Source organism: Triticum aestivum, chromosome 3B (assembly GCF_018294505.1).
Source record: "Triticum aestivum cultivar Chinese Spring chromosome 3B, IWGSC CS RefSeq v2.1, whole genome shotgun sequence".
Taxonomy (NCBI): Eukaryota; Viridiplantae; Streptophyta; class Magnoliopsida; order Poales; family Poaceae; genus Triticum; species Triticum aestivum.
The window spans coordinates 360,617,640-360,637,980 of NC_057801.1; the positions used below are offsets into that span (position 1 = coordinate 360,617,640).

A 20,341-nucleotide genomic window follows, 5' to 3' on the forward strand; every position below is an offset into this window, starting at 1 on the left:
CTTGCTTTTTAAATTCAGGAGAAAAAATACATGAAACTTTGCAATATGTCATGACATGGCACCAAGGGGCCGTGGTAAAATTCTTTTCCAAATTGCAATAAATTTTGACACGTACTTCTCACAAACCGAAGTATCTCACAATAAGACTTGATGGTTCCGAGAGGGATGGGACATATTAAGCAGCGAACCAATGGTCGCTGCGTCTTATGGACTTGAAATATTTTCTAACATCAACATACACGAATACAACTGTCATGTCAAATTTTGTGACACGAATACAACTATCATGTCAAATTTTGTGATTTTTCAGGATTCATTTGGCATTTTAAGACAGTGAGTTTCTAGCTATTTAATGGGCGTAGTTCAAAGTTGAACTATATGTTAATCCAAATTTGAACTATATCTAGACATGCAACAGCCAACCAAAAAATATGTCAAAATTATAGTTTTGTCCTTAGGTGCATGTTAGGCCCATGCAAGAAATTGAAAGGGATCTCAAACATCTTGGTGTCATGGCTCAGACACAAACATTGAGAATCTTAATTTTTAAATTCTAAAAAAACAAAAAAATGCTCTAAAATACCTGAAGCTCTGCTTGATGTCATGACATGGCACCAAAGGGCCGTGGTAGAAAAATGTTCCAATCGAAACAAGTTTCGACACATACTTCTTACAAATCGAAACATTCCAATAGCATCTAGCGTATTTTATTAGAATTTACAAACACAAACACGGAAGGTTTTATTTCATAATCCTGCACTTGGGGCGGCAGTAGAACCACGACAGCTAAAGTACACTGCAAAATTGAAATCAGTATCCAATTTACAAATGAAGAGAGAAAAATATCCTTCCACATTTTTCAGTTACTAACAAAGAACAAATTTGAACTTGATGTATGCACAGGTAGTATAGCATGAAATAATATATAAAGTAGAAATTATTTGTTTCATTATATTTGCTACTTTGATTGCATATCTCACATGAATGATCGAACAAAATTTCCTTTGGTGCCTTAACATTTACTCCCTCCGTAAACTAATATAAGAGCGTTTAGAATACTAAAAACGCTCTTATATTAATTTACAGAGGGAGTATCTTCCAACATCAGATACCCTATAAAATGGTTATTTCAGAACGACTTCTTTTTCTCCTAGTAAGATCAACCGATAAAACATCTACCACAGATGACCAAAATTTCTATTGGGCCAAACACAATTGAGGAAGCGACTACAATTTTTCTATCTCCTGAAATGTACATTGACAACAGTTGGCTGCATATATGTCTGCTGAATCGACAGTGCAAGCGGGAAAAATGGATGAAACAAGAAGGAAGAGATTCTTTTTGCTCGGCTGTCGGAACCACCAGAATCTGACCCTGCAGAAAAGGGAGATGTATGCACGTGAAGTTACTCGAGAAATGCTAATAAAACAAAGAGTTAGAACCCAAGTAGAAAAGCAAATGTATAAATGATTTCCCTCCGGGGTCCTGAAAGTGATGATATATTTTCCAATTATCAAGTCATGTCAGGATGCAAGCGGGGCGGGTTCCAGCCAGCCTGGGCGCTCACAGTTTATGCGGGCATGGCAGTGGGTCTGCATAATGCTGCACTAGTTGTTGCAGGTTAACGCGACGTCCCGCGTATGCCTCGTACAGCCCGCACATCTAATTTGGTGGAGATCGGTTCTAGTTCTCCACATCGCACACCCTTTGTCGTGTTGCTCTTGGCGTTCAGCCTGTCAGCTCTGGCGTGCGTGCGCTTGGCTCCAAACTCCAAACGTTATGGTCGAACAGCGGCACCGCCGTGAAGACCATCACTGACATTGACCACCTGCGGGTCAAGCGGCACATCGACATCGATGAAGTAGACCAGAGCCATACCACACGGCGCCCTTGCCGTCCCAAAAGATGCCCGTGAAGCTAGGCGGAGAGCACGCAGGCCATGGCCTCCATGGCATGGTTGGCAGGGACGCAATGGCCATGGTCTGTCACGATTGGGGGAAGCAGTTGGAACGCCTGCATGGTGCCCAGCAGCAGTGTCACCAGGTGTACGTCTAGCTGATCGGCCTTTTCATCATGCTCGTGCCACAACATGTACGCGGAACACGGCCGATCGATCCTGCTTTCTCTAGGAAAAGGGAAATAAAGCGAATCTGTTGTCTCCGGCAACCCAGATGTTGCTAGAAAATAGAGCAGGCAGCAGAAGGACAGCAAGGACAAGAGGTCGCAGGCTCGAAGCTGATGCAGCTGCTTTAGCATTTTGCGGGATATGCAGCCGCCCTAGAACACAGATGACGCACCCGCGTGAACCAGCATGAATAACACACTTGGCCCATGGGAGAATTGGCGGGACTTATTTGTGGGGCAGGCTAACGGCTAGCTAGCGAAAAGGCCCACCCCAGTTGCACCCTTAAAGTCAGGTATGATTTCTTATGTCTTGGCTTGCCCTGATGTTGTCATGTTGCCTTCATGATTACTGATTACATCACTGTCTTGGCTTGCCCTGATGTGGTCATGTTGCCTTCATGATTACTGAATACATCACTATGGTGTGGGAGTTCATGACCGTTTGTTGGTCTGGTTATCGGCCTTGGAGTCTAAGCAGCATGAGGCAGGTCTAAGAAAAAAAGCAAGGAGGGTCCAATAAACCAAATTTGCTCCGGCGTTTAGCACCGATTGGGGACACACCTGTCAGATTTTTTTTTCTCTGCCCTGTGCCTTTCCCCATTGAACTTCCCTCCACCAATTCAGAAACGATGTGAGGTGGGGGTGCTACCGCTAGCCTCCCTCAGTGAGGGACAAACGCTATGATCCACACATGGGCCTCATCAAAGGGGAGGACTGGCACGCTGCTCCTGCTGCTCCTTATGGGGTTGAGATGAGGCTTATGGGATTGAGATGAGGCTATCTTTCTTGAATTAATGAGATAAGGGCATCTCCAACACTGCATCAAAACACCCGTGAACGTCCAGCACAAACCGGACACTTTGTGCCATCCAACGCCGTGCATCAAATGTCTGCGGACCAGTCCGTACGTCCAAATTCTCACAAACCGGAAGCAAAGCCAGGGAGTTTTGCCAATGTCCGGACAGCCGCCACGTAGGCGTCCGACACCCACGGCCCACACAAAAAACCTACCCCAAGCCCTGCTTTTCTCACTCTGTCCCTCCCCTTTGTTCTGTATCCGTGTAGTCCGAGACCCACGCCGCTGCTGAACCACCCACTCCGCCGTTCAGGCCTTGCTGGACCTCCGCCGCTCCAACCGAGCGCCAGCCCCAACTTGCCTACGCCGCCCTTCCATCCCTGGTCCGGCTACCGCCGAGGTACCCTCTGCCACATTGCCGTCCATGGTGGACACGGTGCCCACCAAGTGTCTGGCCAAATGCCACAGCCAAATTTATTGACGCTTTTATTGTTTACTTTGAAGCAAACACGATGCATTCAGCCACCGAGTACTTCTACGCCGAGTTCATAGATATGTCATCGTTAGATGAGGACGAATATAAGGATGAAACGACGATGAACATCAAGTGATGAATCGGAATGGGGGGGGGGGGGGGGGGGCTTATGGACGACTACTTTGTCCCCAATGCGCTATTTGAGTCCTATTTTCTTCATCGATTGCAGATGAGCTGAAATGTGTTCGATCACCTCTACAATGGTGTTCGGGCCTATGATGACTACTTCATCCTGAAGAAGGATACCGTTGGAAAGATTGGATTATCTGGTTACCAAAAGTGCATGCTGCATTGAGGATGCTTGCCTATGGCACGGCCACAGATTCATGGGACGAGTACCTCCGGATGTCCGAAAGCATATGCGTCGAAGTCATGATTAGGTTTGCTACTATGGTGGTCAAGATGTTTGGACCGAAGTACTTGAGAGAACGAACTGCCCAAGACACCGCACGGCTCATGGCACTGGAAGCAAGAGGGTGACCAGATATGCTCGGATTTCTGGATTGCATGCACTGGCTATGGAAGAATTGCCCATATGCTCTACAAAGGCAATATCAAGGCCATTGTAAGAAGCTCGCCATCATTCTTGAAGAAGTTGCATCACAAGACCTCTAGATTTGCCACTCTTTCTTTGGGATGCCCGGGTCTGGCAATGACATCAACGTGTTGCAGCGGCCTCCATTGCTTGCAAAGTTGTGCAAGGGAGAAGCTCCTCCGTGCAAATATACCATCAATTTTCATGACTACATGGGCTATTATCTTTGTGATGATATCTATCCTTCATGAGCGACCTTCGTCAAGACCATCTCTGATTCAAGGGGTGAGAAAAGACCTCACTTTGCAAAAGACAAGGAGCTAGAAAGGATGTGGAGAGGACATTTGGAGTGCTCCAAGCCCGTTTTGCAGTTGTTCGAGGACCTACAAAGGTATGAGATCCAAAAGCGTTGTGGGAGGTGATCATAGCTTGTGTGATCATGCACAACATGATTGTGGAGGATGAGTGTGACAAGTTTGTTGTGGTCTAGAATTTGAGCAGATGAGCCTTGACTAATGTTGACTTCTCATGCGGATACAAGTTTAAATTGATATAGTTCCACACACCCTAGTTCTAGAATCTAGATGCTTGGTCACAGCAATGGATCAACAGTTACCTGGTTTTATCTTAAATTTGACGACATTTGGTTGCCTCACTGATATAAATTTTATCGGATGCTCTGTGCAATGCCTATGCCGATCAATCGCTGAAATCAGCTGCAAACAAGGAAACAAAACAACACGATATATCAAATGAAGGGAAAATTACTATCATGCACTTTAGTACGACAAATATCGAGAAGATAAACAAAGCCATGGAATGTCATAAAAATGATTTAGAAAGTGCAAGTTGGACACATCTAAACCACTACTGTCATTACTTATCACGATGGAATCCCTCATATTGCATAGGTTAGCTTTGAGCTAAATTACTACAGCAATGAAAAAACCATTAGTCCAAAACAAGTGTAGTGTTATACTATATCAATAAAACAACTCGCACATTGTATAGGAACAGGGATACTAAATTTCCAAGGAATTCTAGCCTACCCAGGCCTTCTGCGAAGTAGGAGGGGTTTAACTTACAACCTCAACCCAACCTCATGCAGGGGCTAAGCTTGCATTTTAGCAACAGTGCTTAGCACCCACAAAAGAAGTATTGCAGCCTGCTGACCCACCTCCCCGGTTTGAATCACCTGCCACTGCTTCTCTCAGTGCCAGTGGTCGAGCCAGCGCCCGGCGACCCTGGGCATTTGCCCGGGATCGCTAGGCACGCGCCAACTACGATGGCTCCGTTACATTGACAAAAACCGTCAACGCATCGTGCTTTACCCAGGCAGCTGGGCTCGTTCTGGTTTGCTAATCAACTAGCGGGTTTCCTTTTCCTTCAGTAGTAATGGATCAGGCGAGACTTGCTTGACGCCCTGACGTTAAATCAGATGAGAACTGGGCCTATTGGGCTACTAACCTAGCAAGAGGTCTGTTCGGCTGTTGTTTACTTCAGACGAGAAGGACCACGATCTTTTTCTCAAACAAAAAAGAAGCACGATCGGTCGATCGTTCCACTCCCCACGACCCCGCTTGTTCAGCTGTTCCAGACGGCGCCACCCTAGATCGATCGAAGAAGGAATGGCGGCGAGTGGATGTAGGCCTAGGCTGGGTACGTGGCCAGCAGAGGGTTGTGCCAGAGAGGATCCATCCCAGGAACGGCTTGCATCATCGGCCGGCAGCTGCTTGTCCCCTCCTCCGTGATCAGGTGAGATTGCACTTTTGGAGAATGGTAGATTTATTTAGATTCAAATTTTGAGGTTCGGCCATGGAGAATTGGTCATTGAGGTTATATTACTTCACTTCAAAACTACATTTGTATGACTGCTATATTCATAATTTCACTTCATTATTAATGTAGATTTGTGGTCTGGGATTTTGATGCTATTTTACATGTTGTCTATCTAAATTAAGGTTTTTTACTGGTCAAGTTTTTAAAGAACCGACCGGTTACCGGATATTTCCTCAGACCCTGAATTTATTTGCTACATGTTTAGTTAGTACTCCCTCCGTCCCGTAATATAAGAGCGTTTTTCGCACAACTCCCTCTGTCCCGTAGTGTGAAAAACGCTCTTATATTATGGGACGGAGGGAGTATCAAATAGAATCTGTATGCATATTTTAACACAACATAGCCCCTAGCCTGGTGGAAGTGCTTTTGAGGTCACGGGCCGACTACCAATTTCGCTAGCCTGATTTCTAATGTTATCAGTGTTTAAAAGAATTTATGGCCACAATGGGTTAGGGAGGACTCAAACCCACGCATTAGGGAAAGGATTAATCGCGTGTTCACCGCTAGAACACAAAGAGATTTGCGTATAAACTAAATGTTGATGCCGCTTTTTTTGAAGATGGAACGGGTGCAGCAGCGGCAATTCTTCGAAACAACCGAGGAGAGGCTCTTGCGGGAGCATCCTGGCTGCTTCATCATCTCCTTGATGCAACGACAGCGGAAGCAGTAGCCACTCAGCGAGGACTAGAGTTGGTTGAAGGACTCGGCTGTCATCAAGTCATTGTTGAATCTGACTCATTGGAAGTTATTCAAGCATGCAATGGCGTGATCGAGATTTGGAGCCCCTATACTGCTATTTTGGCTGATTGTTTTCAGAAAGCATACCGTATTGGTGTGGTATCCTTCGCTCATTGCCCTAGGGAGGCTAATAGATTGGCGCACAATCTTGCTAGACATAGTTTCAATTTAAATTCTACTTTTGTTTGGGATGGTGATACTCCCAGCTTTACTTTCGGACATTGTGGATGATGTAACTTTAATTTCAGTTTAATAAAGTGCACCAAGTGGTTTTCAGAAAAAAAAAAGATTTGCGTATACAAAGGGTTAAATACTAAATATTCTACTGCTAAATGAATTTGAAATAAAAAAATTGTTTAAATAGTTTCAGGCAAAAAAGCCGAAATTTTCGAGATTTTTCAAAAAATGGTTCTTTTAGCCCCTACCAGAAAAAACAGATATCAAGGGAAAAAAACTTGATTCAAACCCCCGAATGTTTTTAGATCATTCAGTTAGCTAGGCTCAAACTTGCCCGGGCTTCACAAAATTTCTGGCTCCGCCCCTGCTCAGCACCGATCTCATCAAAATAAAATGAACTGAAATTTTAATACTGCACAACTCTTTCCCTTCACGCCAACCACACCTATACTCTCTCATTTTTCTTTAATCAGATCGCCAGCAACCACCCCTCTAAATGGCAATGTAGCTGCATCTTCACTCTCCCAACAAATATGCAAAATCATCACCAAGTTACCTACATGCAAACAGGCAATCATCTCCCAGGCCAACAGGACCTCTGACTATCAGTGCAATGCATATTATCTATTTGCAGTAATAATGTCATAACAAGTGGATACATGAGAACAAACATAGCGGCTCCATTTTCAAGTATAATCAATATGTGTAAGTCAGATGTTGATACTAACATTCTAAGTAGAAAAACATTTTATAAGATGCTGCTTTGTACTATGTATTATTTTTTTCCAATAACTCTGCACATCTAATTTTTGTTTTGTTATTATTTATTCAAAGAGGATAGAAGCTACACATATTACATGTCACAAATAGCAAGATATGAGAAGCTCTTCTGGGTGGAGTGGTAGACAGCACAAAGGTTGCTGTCGCCGGCCCGGGTTCGAGTCTTGTCATCTCCTATACGAATAAGACATCTGATGTAGGGCGGAACCCTAGGTGGACGATCTTTCACGTTTGGAGTGGATCCTACGGGGAAACACGAAGAACGCGCGGAAGAACACGAGGAAATCACGGGGAGGAACGAGGGAAAACACTCAACCAACAAGGAATCGGTCACACAAGTGCTAAATCAAAGAACACAAAGAGATACACGAGATCCAAAGTCGACAAAGGTAAGGATACAAAGGTAACCGATCTTCTCCGTGAGGAGGTCTTCTCTCACGAGGAGGAGATCCTATCAGATTCAAGACCCCCTTGTGGGAAGATCCCCTTGTGGATTCAAGACCTCCTCACGGAGAAGATCGGTTACCTCTCACGAGGAGGAGATCCTATCGGATTCAAGACCCCCTTGTGGGAAGATCCCCTTGTGGATTCAAGACCTCCTCACGGAGAAGATCGGTTACCTTTGTATCCTTACCTTTGTTGACTTTGGATCTCGTGTATCTCTTTGTGTTCTTTGATCTAGCACTTGTGTGACCGATTCCTTGTTGGTTGAGTGTTTTCCCTCGTTCCTCCCCGTGATTTCCTCGTGTTCTTCCGCGCGTTCTTCGTGTTTCCCCGTATGATCCACTCCAAACGTGAAAGATCGTCCACCTAGGGTTCCGCCCTACATCATCTTGGTATCAAGAGCCACGTTGATCACGTTTTTGGAGCCCCTACCCATGTTTTCTAGCTTGATTTTGTTGTATTCTTCCCTAAATTCGAAAATCCCCACCAAAAATAGCCCCAAAATTTTTTGTGATTTGTTGGTTTGATGATGTTTTGTTGATTTTGATCCATGGATTTGCTTGGTTTCAAGTGGATCTAGCATTTCCCCAAGTTTCCCCATCTTTCATCCACAAAATTCCGTCAATTTTGACCCCGAAATCTCCATTTTCCGCTCAAAATCGCGCCCCCAAACTCGGATCTCGCGTTGACCCCGACCCACCGGACGACCGGAGTTTTACGGACGTCTGGAGCCCCAGGAACGACCGGACGTCCGACCTTTTCCGGACGACCGGAACCCCTAACCCGAACCGAATTTACGGATTTCCGACTTTTTCGGACGTCCGACGCCCCGGACATCCGACCTTTCCGGACGTCCGTAACCTGTAGTTTCAGACTTCGGCTGATTTTTGTTTCGGCCATAACTAATTCATCCGAACTCCGATTTTGACGTTCTTTAGCTCGTTTTGAAGCTATTGACATCCCCCATACCACAAAAATACTACCAACATCATTTGACTCCATCAAATTTTTGGAACTTTGGCATCTTTGCCTAGGCCTTCCACCATATCATCCGCATAGCCACCACCGACTTCCGCAACCTAACCAATTTTTTCCCCATTGTATATGTGGTTGCTTGAGTAGTGATTTGAGTCTCCTAAGGTGTTTCGGCTACTTAGGGACAATTGCTTCTTCATCAACCACCACCACCACTTCCGCATAACCTTGCCCACCATACATTTCGCCACCCCCAACTTAACCCAATAGTTGTTTGAGCTTGTTTGAGTTGTGGCTTGTGTCTCCTAAGGTGTTTAGGCTACTTAGGGACGGCAACTTCAACTCCGACACGTGTGTAGCCCATCATTCCACCCCACATTTCCAAGTGCAAACCACCACCGCTTTCCGCTACCACCATTTGACATTTGTCATTTGTGATTTTGAGTTCGCGGTTTTTCCGTTTCCTAAGGTGTTTCGGCTACTTAGGGACGAGTCTCCATCATCTAGGTATCTACATCAAAGACACCGCCACTCATCATCACAAAGGACGGTAACCTCAACGACACCATTGTATATTCCCCTTGCAAATTGCATTGATAACCCCTAACCCATTTTGCGTTACTTGCCTATCGAGACTAGCTATTTGAGTATTGCCGGCAACGTTACTTGTGCACATTAGTGATCATACTTCCCATAGCATACATACCATATCATCGTGGTGCATATATTGGTATCATACATTGTGTCACAACTTTGTTCCCGCATATACACAATTGCTATCTTGGTTTGTGCATTGTGCAAAAGTGGCCAAAAAAAAGCTTTTAAGCAAAAGAAAGAGAGCAAAGAAGCTTGTAAGCAAGTGCCATAGCATCATACCACATTGCATATAAGATTGTCATATCCGATCATCTTGGATCATCTTGAGAGAAACACCGGGAACCATACATACATAGCATACTTGGGATAGAAGTATATCCATTTTGCATCTTATAGGTTGTGCACAAGTGTCGTATCCGCCTATAGAGCAATCGTGCTAGCGTCTCTCTTGAGTTGTGCAACATGAGCGTTTTCCGTGGATTCCACATTTTGTGCTCATTCCTTGGTTGCACGACCCCATTTATCTATCCGTGTGTCATTCTTTGCTATTGGTCCATTTGTTTCCCTTGCGAATTTGTGAATCTCTTTCAACATTATTGACTCTTGCTAACATTTTGCATTAAATTTTTGTGCCACTATCCTCATCGAGCTCCTCCATAAGCTTTACTTGTGTAGGTGTGAGAACCGACAAGGATTGGTACCAATAGTGCTATTTCATTGTCCGCATTTGAGTGAACTTGATTCATTGTCAACTTCGGTCAAGGTACATTGGTATAAGTTCTTCTCTTTCTCCCACTCATATTTGCTCGAGTTTTGTGATGGATAGGCAAGGCATTTCCTCTCCGGTCCTAGACAACAACGACGGCGTGAACAACTACATCACCAAAGCGTCTATCTTCGATCTACAACGACAAGTGCAAGGCGCACAATCAAGATTGCGAGAGCACATCGAGGAGAAGCTTGCCGCACATAAAGAGGAGCAAGATGCAAGGATGGAGGAGATTAGAGCCTTGATCAAGTCTACTTCCCCTTCATCATCTTCAAGGCGGCGACATTCAAGCCACAAGTCTTCGGAGCGCAAACAAGATGCAAGCGCAAGTCGTCCAAGTCAACATCTACATGGCGACCACCATCACATTCGTGATCAACATCGTCATGAAGGGCAAGTCACCTCCAAGCATCATGTGCACGACGACGACGAACGCCTTCAAGCTCAAGCGCGACAACGACACCATCATCATGAAGATGCTCCACAAGCGCAAATGCACAAGTCCCAACACGCCAAGTCCAAGCTTCATAAGCACAAGAGAAGACCGCGAGACGACCACCACCAAGACGGCGCTACGGCTACATCAACCACTTCGGCATCTTCGCCAAGTGCTATCAAGGCATCTTCGCCTTTGGACGTACGGCATCTTCGCCTACTTCCCACGTGTACGCCTACATCGACTTCATCAAGTCCAAGGCGACCACCTACAAGCGAGGGCGACACTTCCATCTTCGAAAGCCCCCCGAGGAAGACGGCCGAGCATGGGAAATTCCCTTCGGTCATGGAGACGAGCTATGAGGTGCCACATCATATGGGCCTCCAACAACAAGACGATCGAGCAAGGGCCATCCCCTTCGACCACGGCGACGAGCGCGAACCTCTTCAACACCATGAAGACGGCGCCCACATTGGACTCCTCATCCGAGGCAAGCTACGCGACCGCGCATGGAGACATTTGCACCAACATCTCTCCGACACCCACATATGAAGAGATGCCCCAAGTGCCATGTGAGGAGAGCCACCACCACATGAGTGACATGAGTGACTCCACCATACGTGACACTGAGAGCATTTTCTATGAGAGGATGAGTGTGACCACCACTAGCCTCACACATGAGAGCATGCCACACATCCTATGTGAGGTTGAGCGCCATTTGAGTGACTCCACCAACCATATGAGTGAGAGCATCCTTGAGGGAGTGAGTGAGCCACAACACTTAGTGAGTGAGGTAGTTGACACGGCATGTGAGGCCACTATGATTTCTAACGACTTAGCCTCTACTCCTAGTGTGTTTTCTTCTTTGGTGCTAGGTCTCCTACATGACGACATGCCTACCCTTGATGAATCCATCCCTCCAATGGGAACACCGATGGCCATGATGGACGATGATGCACCCCCCACATGGTTCCATCAAGATGAAGATGACAACGAGTGGATCTTCAACACCTCACCTACAACACATGAGCGACGCTCCAAAGGTAGCATAGGTGATGGTGCTTCTCTTGTCCCACTAGTGGACCCTCTTGACAATGATTGCTCCCATGATGTTGACCCACCTATTACCATGCTTCATACTAGTGAGACTTCTTCATGCCTTGACTTACCTATTTATGATGAATATGATGATGAGCGTGTTGAGTTGCCTAGTTGTGATGCTATGCTCCATAGGATATCATGTGAAAATTCTATTGGTCACATCATGTTTGACAATCCATTGAACTTGTCATATGCAATGAGTGAGATCTCCCATATTGCATCATTTCAATCTCAACATAGTAACTATGCATGCCCCATTAAAATCAATCCCATTTGCACTTATGGCATAGATGACGAGACAATGGTCATTGGCTTTTGTTTTTCATGTGATGATACTGCCATGCTTCCTTTACATGATTTGCGCAATTCATCTACTATGTCATGCCATGATCACATTGTTCCAAATATGCATTGTTTTGGATGTTGTCAATATTCTTCATGTGATGTTTCCACTAATGCTCATGAGGAGACCCCCATAGTTTCCTCATACATATTAGGAGATCTTGATGCATTTCATACTTTGCATGATTCCCATGATAGTGTACATCATATGCATTCCATGAATAACAATGCTCTAGATATTGCTCGTGATGCATTACACAATTTGAGTCTCCATTATGCTATACATAACAACAAACCTATCATGATGGATGACATGTTTCTATATCACTCATCTCATTTATTTGAGCATTGGCTATTTTGTGCTAACCGACACATGCCCGTGCGCATCATGATGGATGATGTGTACATATACCATGCACACACAATTTTCTCTTTGTCTTTGTTTTGTGTAGGTACTTATGAACACTCGTCAACCTCACAATCCCATGAGTTGACGAAACGAGCTCTTGAGAGCAACGACGACTTGGGATCCCGTGGACTATCCTTACCACCGTTCCCTTCACGCAAGGACTACGCGCATCTCTTCTACTTGGCTCTCACACGGCTATGGGCTATTTACCACTTGTCACCTTATGCTCATTTTCCGTGTTCACTTTGCATGTTATACTTGCTTCTATGCATTTGCCATGCAATTGTGACCCTTGCTTGCATCTACCCATGATTCACCATTATGATACTTCTATGTGTATTTGCATGCTTGGTGGAGATCCTTGTTGCTATTGCCATGTTTATCATGCGCCTCATACTATTGTTGATTCTTGTGTTGGGAGAGTCATGATGTTCCATTGCTATTTACATAGGACTTCTTGCCAACACCATGAACCTACTTTCCTCATATCTTGCTTTCATGCTTGTGCTATGACATGTGAATTATTCATGCCCACTATTTGCACACATGACATGCTTGCCATGATTCCTTCTAGTATGTTGCATCTTCGCACTACTAGCATGCTTGACTTGATCGCTATGATTGCTTGCTATGTTGTATCACCCATGTTCCAATATCACTTGCTTTCTTGGGTTGATGACATATATGTTCATGCCTCTCACTTGATTTGTCATGATCATTGCCTCTTGTCTCCATTAGTTGCATCTCTCGTATCACCTTGTATTGAGTGCCAACTTGCTATGCTTATTCATCTTGGAGACTTGGACACTTTACTTGTGATGCATGATTGTTTGATTGAGCCTATTGCATTTGGTTGTTCTCGTATCATATGCCTCCATACTATGCAATACTCCCTTGTCATTTCTTATGATGAGCATGATGCATACACTTGTTGGGTATCTTACTACACGAATGATAGGTTTTGCACTTCCGCTAACCTCATTTGTTTTTCCGAGTGTTTGTCATGTTCTTTCATTTTGAAGGATTCACAAGGCGGTAACATCACGAGACAACTTGGTTATGTGAAGGCATACAAGATGCGCAACTCCATCATCCTTGAGAATCTCCTAAAGGTGACCTCCTTCCATTTGAGCCATCCTCAAATACACATATTGGACGGGTCATTCTTTCATTGTTGTTTCCTTCTTATTGTCTACATGATACATACATTGGATGGAGGACCGACTTTGAAGATGGACCCTATGGACCTTCAAGTTGAGGAGTGCCACGACATCGAGCTATGGTACAACACAACCCATGACAAATTTGCACCCTATGCATGGATTGACACACATTATGATTGTCCTGTTGCACCTATTCCCATGTCATCCATGATATATGAGCTTGTGCATTTTCTTAGCAAATTTGTTGTGATCTTTCTTGATGGCATATTCATACATGGTGATCATATTGCCTATCATCAATTGCATGACAACATAATTATATTGAGCATCCATTGCCATATTCATGCTATTGACAAACCGTCTCACTATGACATCATTTTGCACCGTGGTTGCATTGATCATATTTACAACACATTTGTGTGCACAAAGATTGCATTTCCTCCCATGAATGCTTTGCATCTCATTCTAGATCATCTTGATAAGCTTCATGCGTTTTGTCACGACCAATCTTGCCGCACGGACTCATTCTTACATGATGGACACTTTGTGTGCGCTAACCATTGTATTTCCGAGTGTTGCTTGTGTTTGCTCTTTTTGCATGTCTATCACTCCGGCGACACCTTGGACTACTCCGATGGCGCCATGTCTTCAACTTCGTCCAACTACAAGTCCGTCTACGACAACCGTTTCCATGGTGATAAGGATCACGATCCGAGGTCGGATCTTTCCCAAGGGGGGGGGGAGATGATGCGGAGCATCCCACGTTCATCCCCATGTACACTCCGACTACTCTCCAAACCCCAAGTGGACATATGACGAGACCTCGAACATATGCCATTGGACACAAGGTGAACTCGGTCCTCTCCGAACCATCACTTTCTACATGTGAGATATGGCTACTACCTCCAACGTGTGTTATATGCATGATCAGGTACTTGGAGGAAAGCCACGAAGCCACCACATCCAACGGAACAGCTAGCGAGGACGCCAAGTACAAGGACCCAGAGAAGAAGCTGCGTGAAGCTACAGCCACCGGACGACCGGCCCAGCCCGGACATCCGGCCCCTGAGGACCCGAGCCGAATCCACGGACGACCGGAGCCACCGGACGTCCGACGACTCCCAGCGCCCGGACAACCGCCAAACACCAGACGTCCGACACTCTCCAGCGCCCGGACGACCGACGCCGACCGGACGTCCGACACCACCTGTCTAGAGCCAAAACACCGGACGTCCGACATGCACCGGACGACCGGACCCTCGCGAGCCACCGGACGTCCGGTACCTGTCGGACGTCCGACGCCTGTGCGCCCGCCCGTGTGTTGGGCCGAAGCCACTTACCCTTTCATTCGCCTAGACTATATATACTCCTCCGCCTCCTCCTAGTTAGGGTTTAGCGTTGATTTAGCTCAAGTTAGAGATAGAGCTTCGCTCATCCATCGGATCTCCTCCTCGTGACGGACCGCGGCCTCCTCGGAGAAGATCCTATCGGATTCAAGACCCCCTCGTGGGAAGATCCCCTTGTGGATTCAAGACCTCCTCACGGAGAAGATCGGTTACCTTTGTATCCTTACCTTTGTTGATTGTGGATCATATGTATCTCTTTGTGTTCGGTGATCTAGCACTTGTGTGATTGATTCCTTGTTGGTTTAGTGATTCTCTCTCTCGTTTTCCCCGTGTTTCCCCTTTGTGCTTCCGTGTGTTCTTCGTGATTCCCCGTAGGATCCACTCCAAACGTGAAAGATCGTCACCATAGGGTTCCACCCTACATCAACATCGAGGAGTCTCCCCTCTGTTCTCAATTTTTTTTTACAAATAGCAGGATATACAATGTCCTGCTCAGAGTTTTGAAGAATCATTGGTTCAATGACAGACTTAAAGTAAGCCCAACGCAACAATATCAAATGTTTAGACACTACAGTTAATAATGTATTAACGTGTGCTTCATGTTCAATTTTCTACCAAGACCATATTGATTGTTTGCAAAAGCAAAAGAGAGGTTGGTGACTCGAGTGAAAGCACATGAACACTTGCAGGATATTATACTATGACACTCAAGCCAGAAAACTAGCCAAACTGGAACTACTATATAACATATATTCAAAAAAGTTGTAGAACAAACCTTCTCATCATAACGAAAAATCGACAGGTCAAAGTATGGTGAAGGACTTTGTGATTGGCAAGTGTAAGGCAATGACGCCATCATCTTTTTCACAAACTGCGAAACAGAAAACAAATAGCAAACTAGCAATCATCAAAAGGTTCATTATTACATCCTCTAACAAAAGAGGTAAATTGTTCACAAATCAGATGCCTTAAGAGTACACAAATGAGAAATATGTAGTAACTATAGTTATCAAGAAATAAGCCATGAGCAACTAGTGACCGTTTCACACCTCTAGTTTTTTCATCTGAAAGGTATGTGTCACACCTGCATCACCAATGATTGATGCGGTGGACATGTGATGGTGGGACCTCCGCTGCCATGTGGCATGGGCCCACACGCGTGTGTGAGTGGCTGGGTATATAGCCAGCTGTAGCCAGTAGGCAAGGCATGCGTGATTTGTATCTGAACTGGATTCCTCACCTACTCTCTGTATCTCATCTTCCTTAGCAAGAAACCCTCCTTCCAAGCCCGATCTCATCCCCTTCCCTTCCCCGATCCAGATCTGAGCAATTGGGTCTGTGACAGTTGGTAATCAGAGCCTCCATTCCCCACCACCAAGTTTCTCCGCCGCCACTCTCACCCTCTCGATCGAGCCGTAACATCCACACTGTGGGTGTGGAACTTGCTCCGGCGAGATCCACCCGAAATCCCCAGCGGGGTTGGCATGATTTGGAGCAAGTGCAACGGCGCCGCCGACCAAACCGCCTGCCCAAACCCGCCACATCATCGCCGCCATGTCCGAATCAACCGGAGACCTGAAATCGATGCTCCAGTCGCTCTTGACGCGGTTCGATGAAAGCAAGCTCGCGGGCGACAAGCATCTCGAAGCGCAACTCGCGTTCAACACACAGGTGTCGTCTGATCTGGCGCACCTCCGCAAGCAACTGGATCTCACTCAAGCAGACGTCAACGAGGTGCGGCAGCACCGCGATCCACCACCATCGCCGACCGCCGCTGCGCTCCACCGACCGCACGCGGCCAACACCCAAGACGGCAAGCCCCAGGCGTGCTCAATGACGTCCCTTGAGCAAACACGCGGCCCTCGTCCCCAAGGACCAACCGCTCATCTCTCCAACAAAGGGCCTCCTCTGATTCCCACGCGGCCATCTCCGCCGTTCACGGGCACGGGCCAGGCCGCGGTCATCACGGCGGGCCGCGGCATCTACTATGGGCAAACCGAGGAGTACACGGTCAAGCCCCCCAAGCATGACTTTCCTCGCTTCGACGGCGACACGCCCAGCCTCTGGATCGACCGCTGCATCGCCTTGTACCGCATACCGTCGCACAACTGGGTTACCACGGCGTTGCTCTACATCCACGGTCACGCGGCGCACTGGTTCCAGGCATACCGTCAGACGCACCTTGCGCCAACCTGGGAGGAGTTCACAGCAGCCCTCAACAGCGAGTTCGGTCCGGATGAGTTCGAGGTGGAGATGCATAAGTTGCTGCAGCTCAGGCGGACCAGCACCATCGCAGAGTACCGGGTGGAGTTCGAGGCCCACATGTACCACTTGCTCACCCTCGAGGCGACGCTCAACCCCAAGCTCTTCATCACGCGATTCCTGTTGGGCCTGCGCGACGATCTCTGGGCCGTGGTCCGCCTTCAGGAGCCGTCGAGCATTACTCGTGCTGCCGTGTTAGCCATGATCGTGGAAGAAGAGGCGGGCAATCAACGTGCTCGTCCGCGAATCATTCCCGCGAGTCGACCTCCACCACCCCTCTCGCCACACACCATAGGCCGTGGGGGTGCCACGGCCAGGGGGCGCTGTTGTGCCCAACGACGACCTGGCACGCGAGCGCCAGCTACACGAGCATCGGTGTGCCAATGGCCTCTGCTTCAAATGTGGAGATCGGTACTCCCGCGAGCATCGATGCAAGGCGGCCACCCAACTGCTTACGATCCATGTCGGCGACTACGTCGAGGTGCTCAGCGACGACGCGGTCCACGCTTTGGACCTGCTCAACGCACCTGCACAACCAGAGCCGGCACCCGAGTGTTGCGTGCTCTCCACGCACACTGTCGCGGGGACCGAGTCACCGCATACTATCCGTCTACGAGCGCTCGTCGGCAACCAAGTTATGTTGCTGTTGGTGGACTCCGGGAGCACGCACAGCTTCATTTCCACGACATTCGCAGACCGCATCAAAGCAACGCCAGTCGAGGTACGCGTCGCCAACGGAGAGCGCAATGTCCTGCAACAACATGGTCCAAGGGTTGAAGTGGTGGATTCAAGGACACACATTCCACACGTACATGCGGCAACTAGCTTTGGGGGCTTACGATGGCATGCTTGGCATGGACTGGCTTGAGCAGTTCAGCCCGATGAGCTGCCACTGGCTCGAGAAGACGTTGACCTTTGAGCACCAAGACACCATGATCACGTTGCAAGGTGTTCGACCCAAGCAACAAGAGACGCTGGAAGAGATCGAGCCCGATCGGCTGCACAAATGGCAAGCCGGCAATGACATCTGGTGCATGGCCGTGCTGGACCTGCCCCGTGCCACGGAGCCCCAAGCCACCAAGGTGCCGCCTAGCGTGCAGGGCATCCTAGACGACTTCGCCGACGTGTTCGCCAACCCAAAAGGCCTATCGTCTCATCGTTGCTACGACCACGCCATCAAGCTGGTGGAGGACGCACGCCCCGCCAACTCCAGACCCTACCACTACACGCCGTTGCAGAAAGACGAGATCGAGCGCCAGGTCCAAGAGATGCTGCAGTCGGGCGTCATTGAGCACAACATGAACCCCATCGCAGCGCTGGTGCTTCTCGTCAAGAAGGACGGCACATGGTGTTTTTGCGTCGACTACTGGCGGCTCAACGACGCCACGGTCAAAAACAAGTTCCCGCTACTGATTGTAGACGAACTGCTCGACGAGCTAGTTGGCGCAGCATTCTTCTCCAAGCTCGATCTCCGCGCCGGCTATCATCAGATCAGAATGCGCGCTGGTGGTGAAGAGAAGACGGCATTGAAGACGCATCATGGACACTTCCACTTCAAGGCCATGCCGTCCGAGCTGACGAATGCCCCGGCCATCTTCCAGTGCTTGATGAATGCCATCTTCGCCAAGTATGTTCGTAAATTCGTAATCATTTTTCTGGATGACATCTTAGCCTTCAGTGAAACGTTGGAGGAGCACCTGGAACACCTGCGCCTCGTCCTCACCCTGTTGCGGGAGCACCAGTTGTACGCCAAGGAATCCAAGTGTTCGTTCGCGCAAGACAGCATCTCCTACCTCGGCCACATCATTTCCAAGGATGGCGTCGCGACTGACCCGAAGAAGACACACGCCATGTTGGCATGGCCTACACCGACCACGGCGACCGAGCTCCAGCGCTTCCTCGGCCTCACAAGCTACTACCGCAAGTTCATCGCGCACTACGGCATCATCGCCAAGCCGTTGACCAGCCTTTTGACCAAGAAGGGCTTCGAGTGGACGGAGCGGGCGCAGGTTGCGTTCGATCTACTCAAACGCGCGATGGTGACCGCGCCCGTGCTCGCGCTCCCCGACTTCGGGCGCCCGTTCTCCATTGAGACGGACGCGTGCGACACTAGCGTCGGCGCGGTGCTGGCTTAGGAGGGCCACCCCGTGGCGTTCTTTAGCAAGGCGCTCGGCGTGCGCAACCAAAAGCTATCAGCGTGCGAGAAGGAGTTCATAGCCGTCATGATGGCCGTCGATAAATGGCGCGCCTACCTTCAACGGGGACCGTTCACCATCTTCACGGATCACAAGAGTTTATGCAATCTTCAAGATCAAAGTCTAGCTACCGATCCGCAGCGAAAGGCCATGGCGAAACTGGTGGGCCTCCAGTTCGGTTCTGGTACCATCGCGGCAGCGACAACGGTGCCGCCGTCGCGCTGTCCCGAGTGGGCGCGGCGCTGAACCTCGACGCACTCTCGATCTGCCAACCAGCATGGGTGCAAGAGGTGGCTAACTCCTACGCCACGGACGCCGATGCACAGGAGCACTTGGCGCGTCTCGCAATCATCAGACCCGACAACGACGGGTTCAAACTCTACAAGGGGCTCATTCGCAAGCAAGATCGGCTGTGGATTGGCGAGAACACGACACTACGCACCAAGATCATCAGCGCCTTGCACGACAGCGTGGTAGGTGATCACTCCGGCACTACTGCCACCTACCAATGCTTCAAGAAGCTCTTCATGCGGGAGGGCCTGAAGGGCGACGTCGCAGATTACGTGCGCCAATGCCAAGTCTATCAGCACGCCAAGCACAAGCAGAGCAAGACGGCGGGAACGCTAGCTCCTCTACCAGTACCAACAGCACCATGGAGCGACCTCACCATGGATTTCATGGAGGGCTTGCCATCATCAGAGGGCTTTGAGTCGATCATGGTAGTCGTGTACATGCTCACCAAGTCCGCGCACTTCAACCCGCACCGGCATCCTTTCA

The 20,341-nt window shown here is 48.0% G+C and overlaps 1 protein-coding gene across 3 annotated transcripts in view; it reads right to left on the bottom strand.

The window, feature by feature from the left end:
• Positions 1-909: 909 nt before the first annotated feature.
• Positions 910-20,341, bottom strand: part of LOC123069905 (light-mediated development protein DET1) — a 36,001-nt gene continuing 16,569 nt past the window's right edge. The window contains exons 9-12 of one of the 3 annotated variants that reach the window (XR_006433185.1): positions 15,883-15,978; positions 7,191-7,301; positions 4,608-4,707; positions 1,168-1,375 (exon numbers count right to left, since the gene is read on the bottom strand). Coding sequence is in view for 2 of the 3 variants with exons in the window: in XM_044492874.1 (XP_044348809.1) it covers positions 1,239-1,375; positions 4,608-4,707; positions 15,883-15,978 (333 nt within the window). In the remaining variant the exon portion in view is untranslated. Of the gene's footprint in view, positions 1,376-4,607; positions 4,708-7,190; positions 7,302-15,394; positions 15,596-15,882; positions 15,979-20,341 lie in introns of those variants that run through there. The other 2 variants (XM_044492874.1, XM_044492875.1) reach the window with 2 other exon arrangements.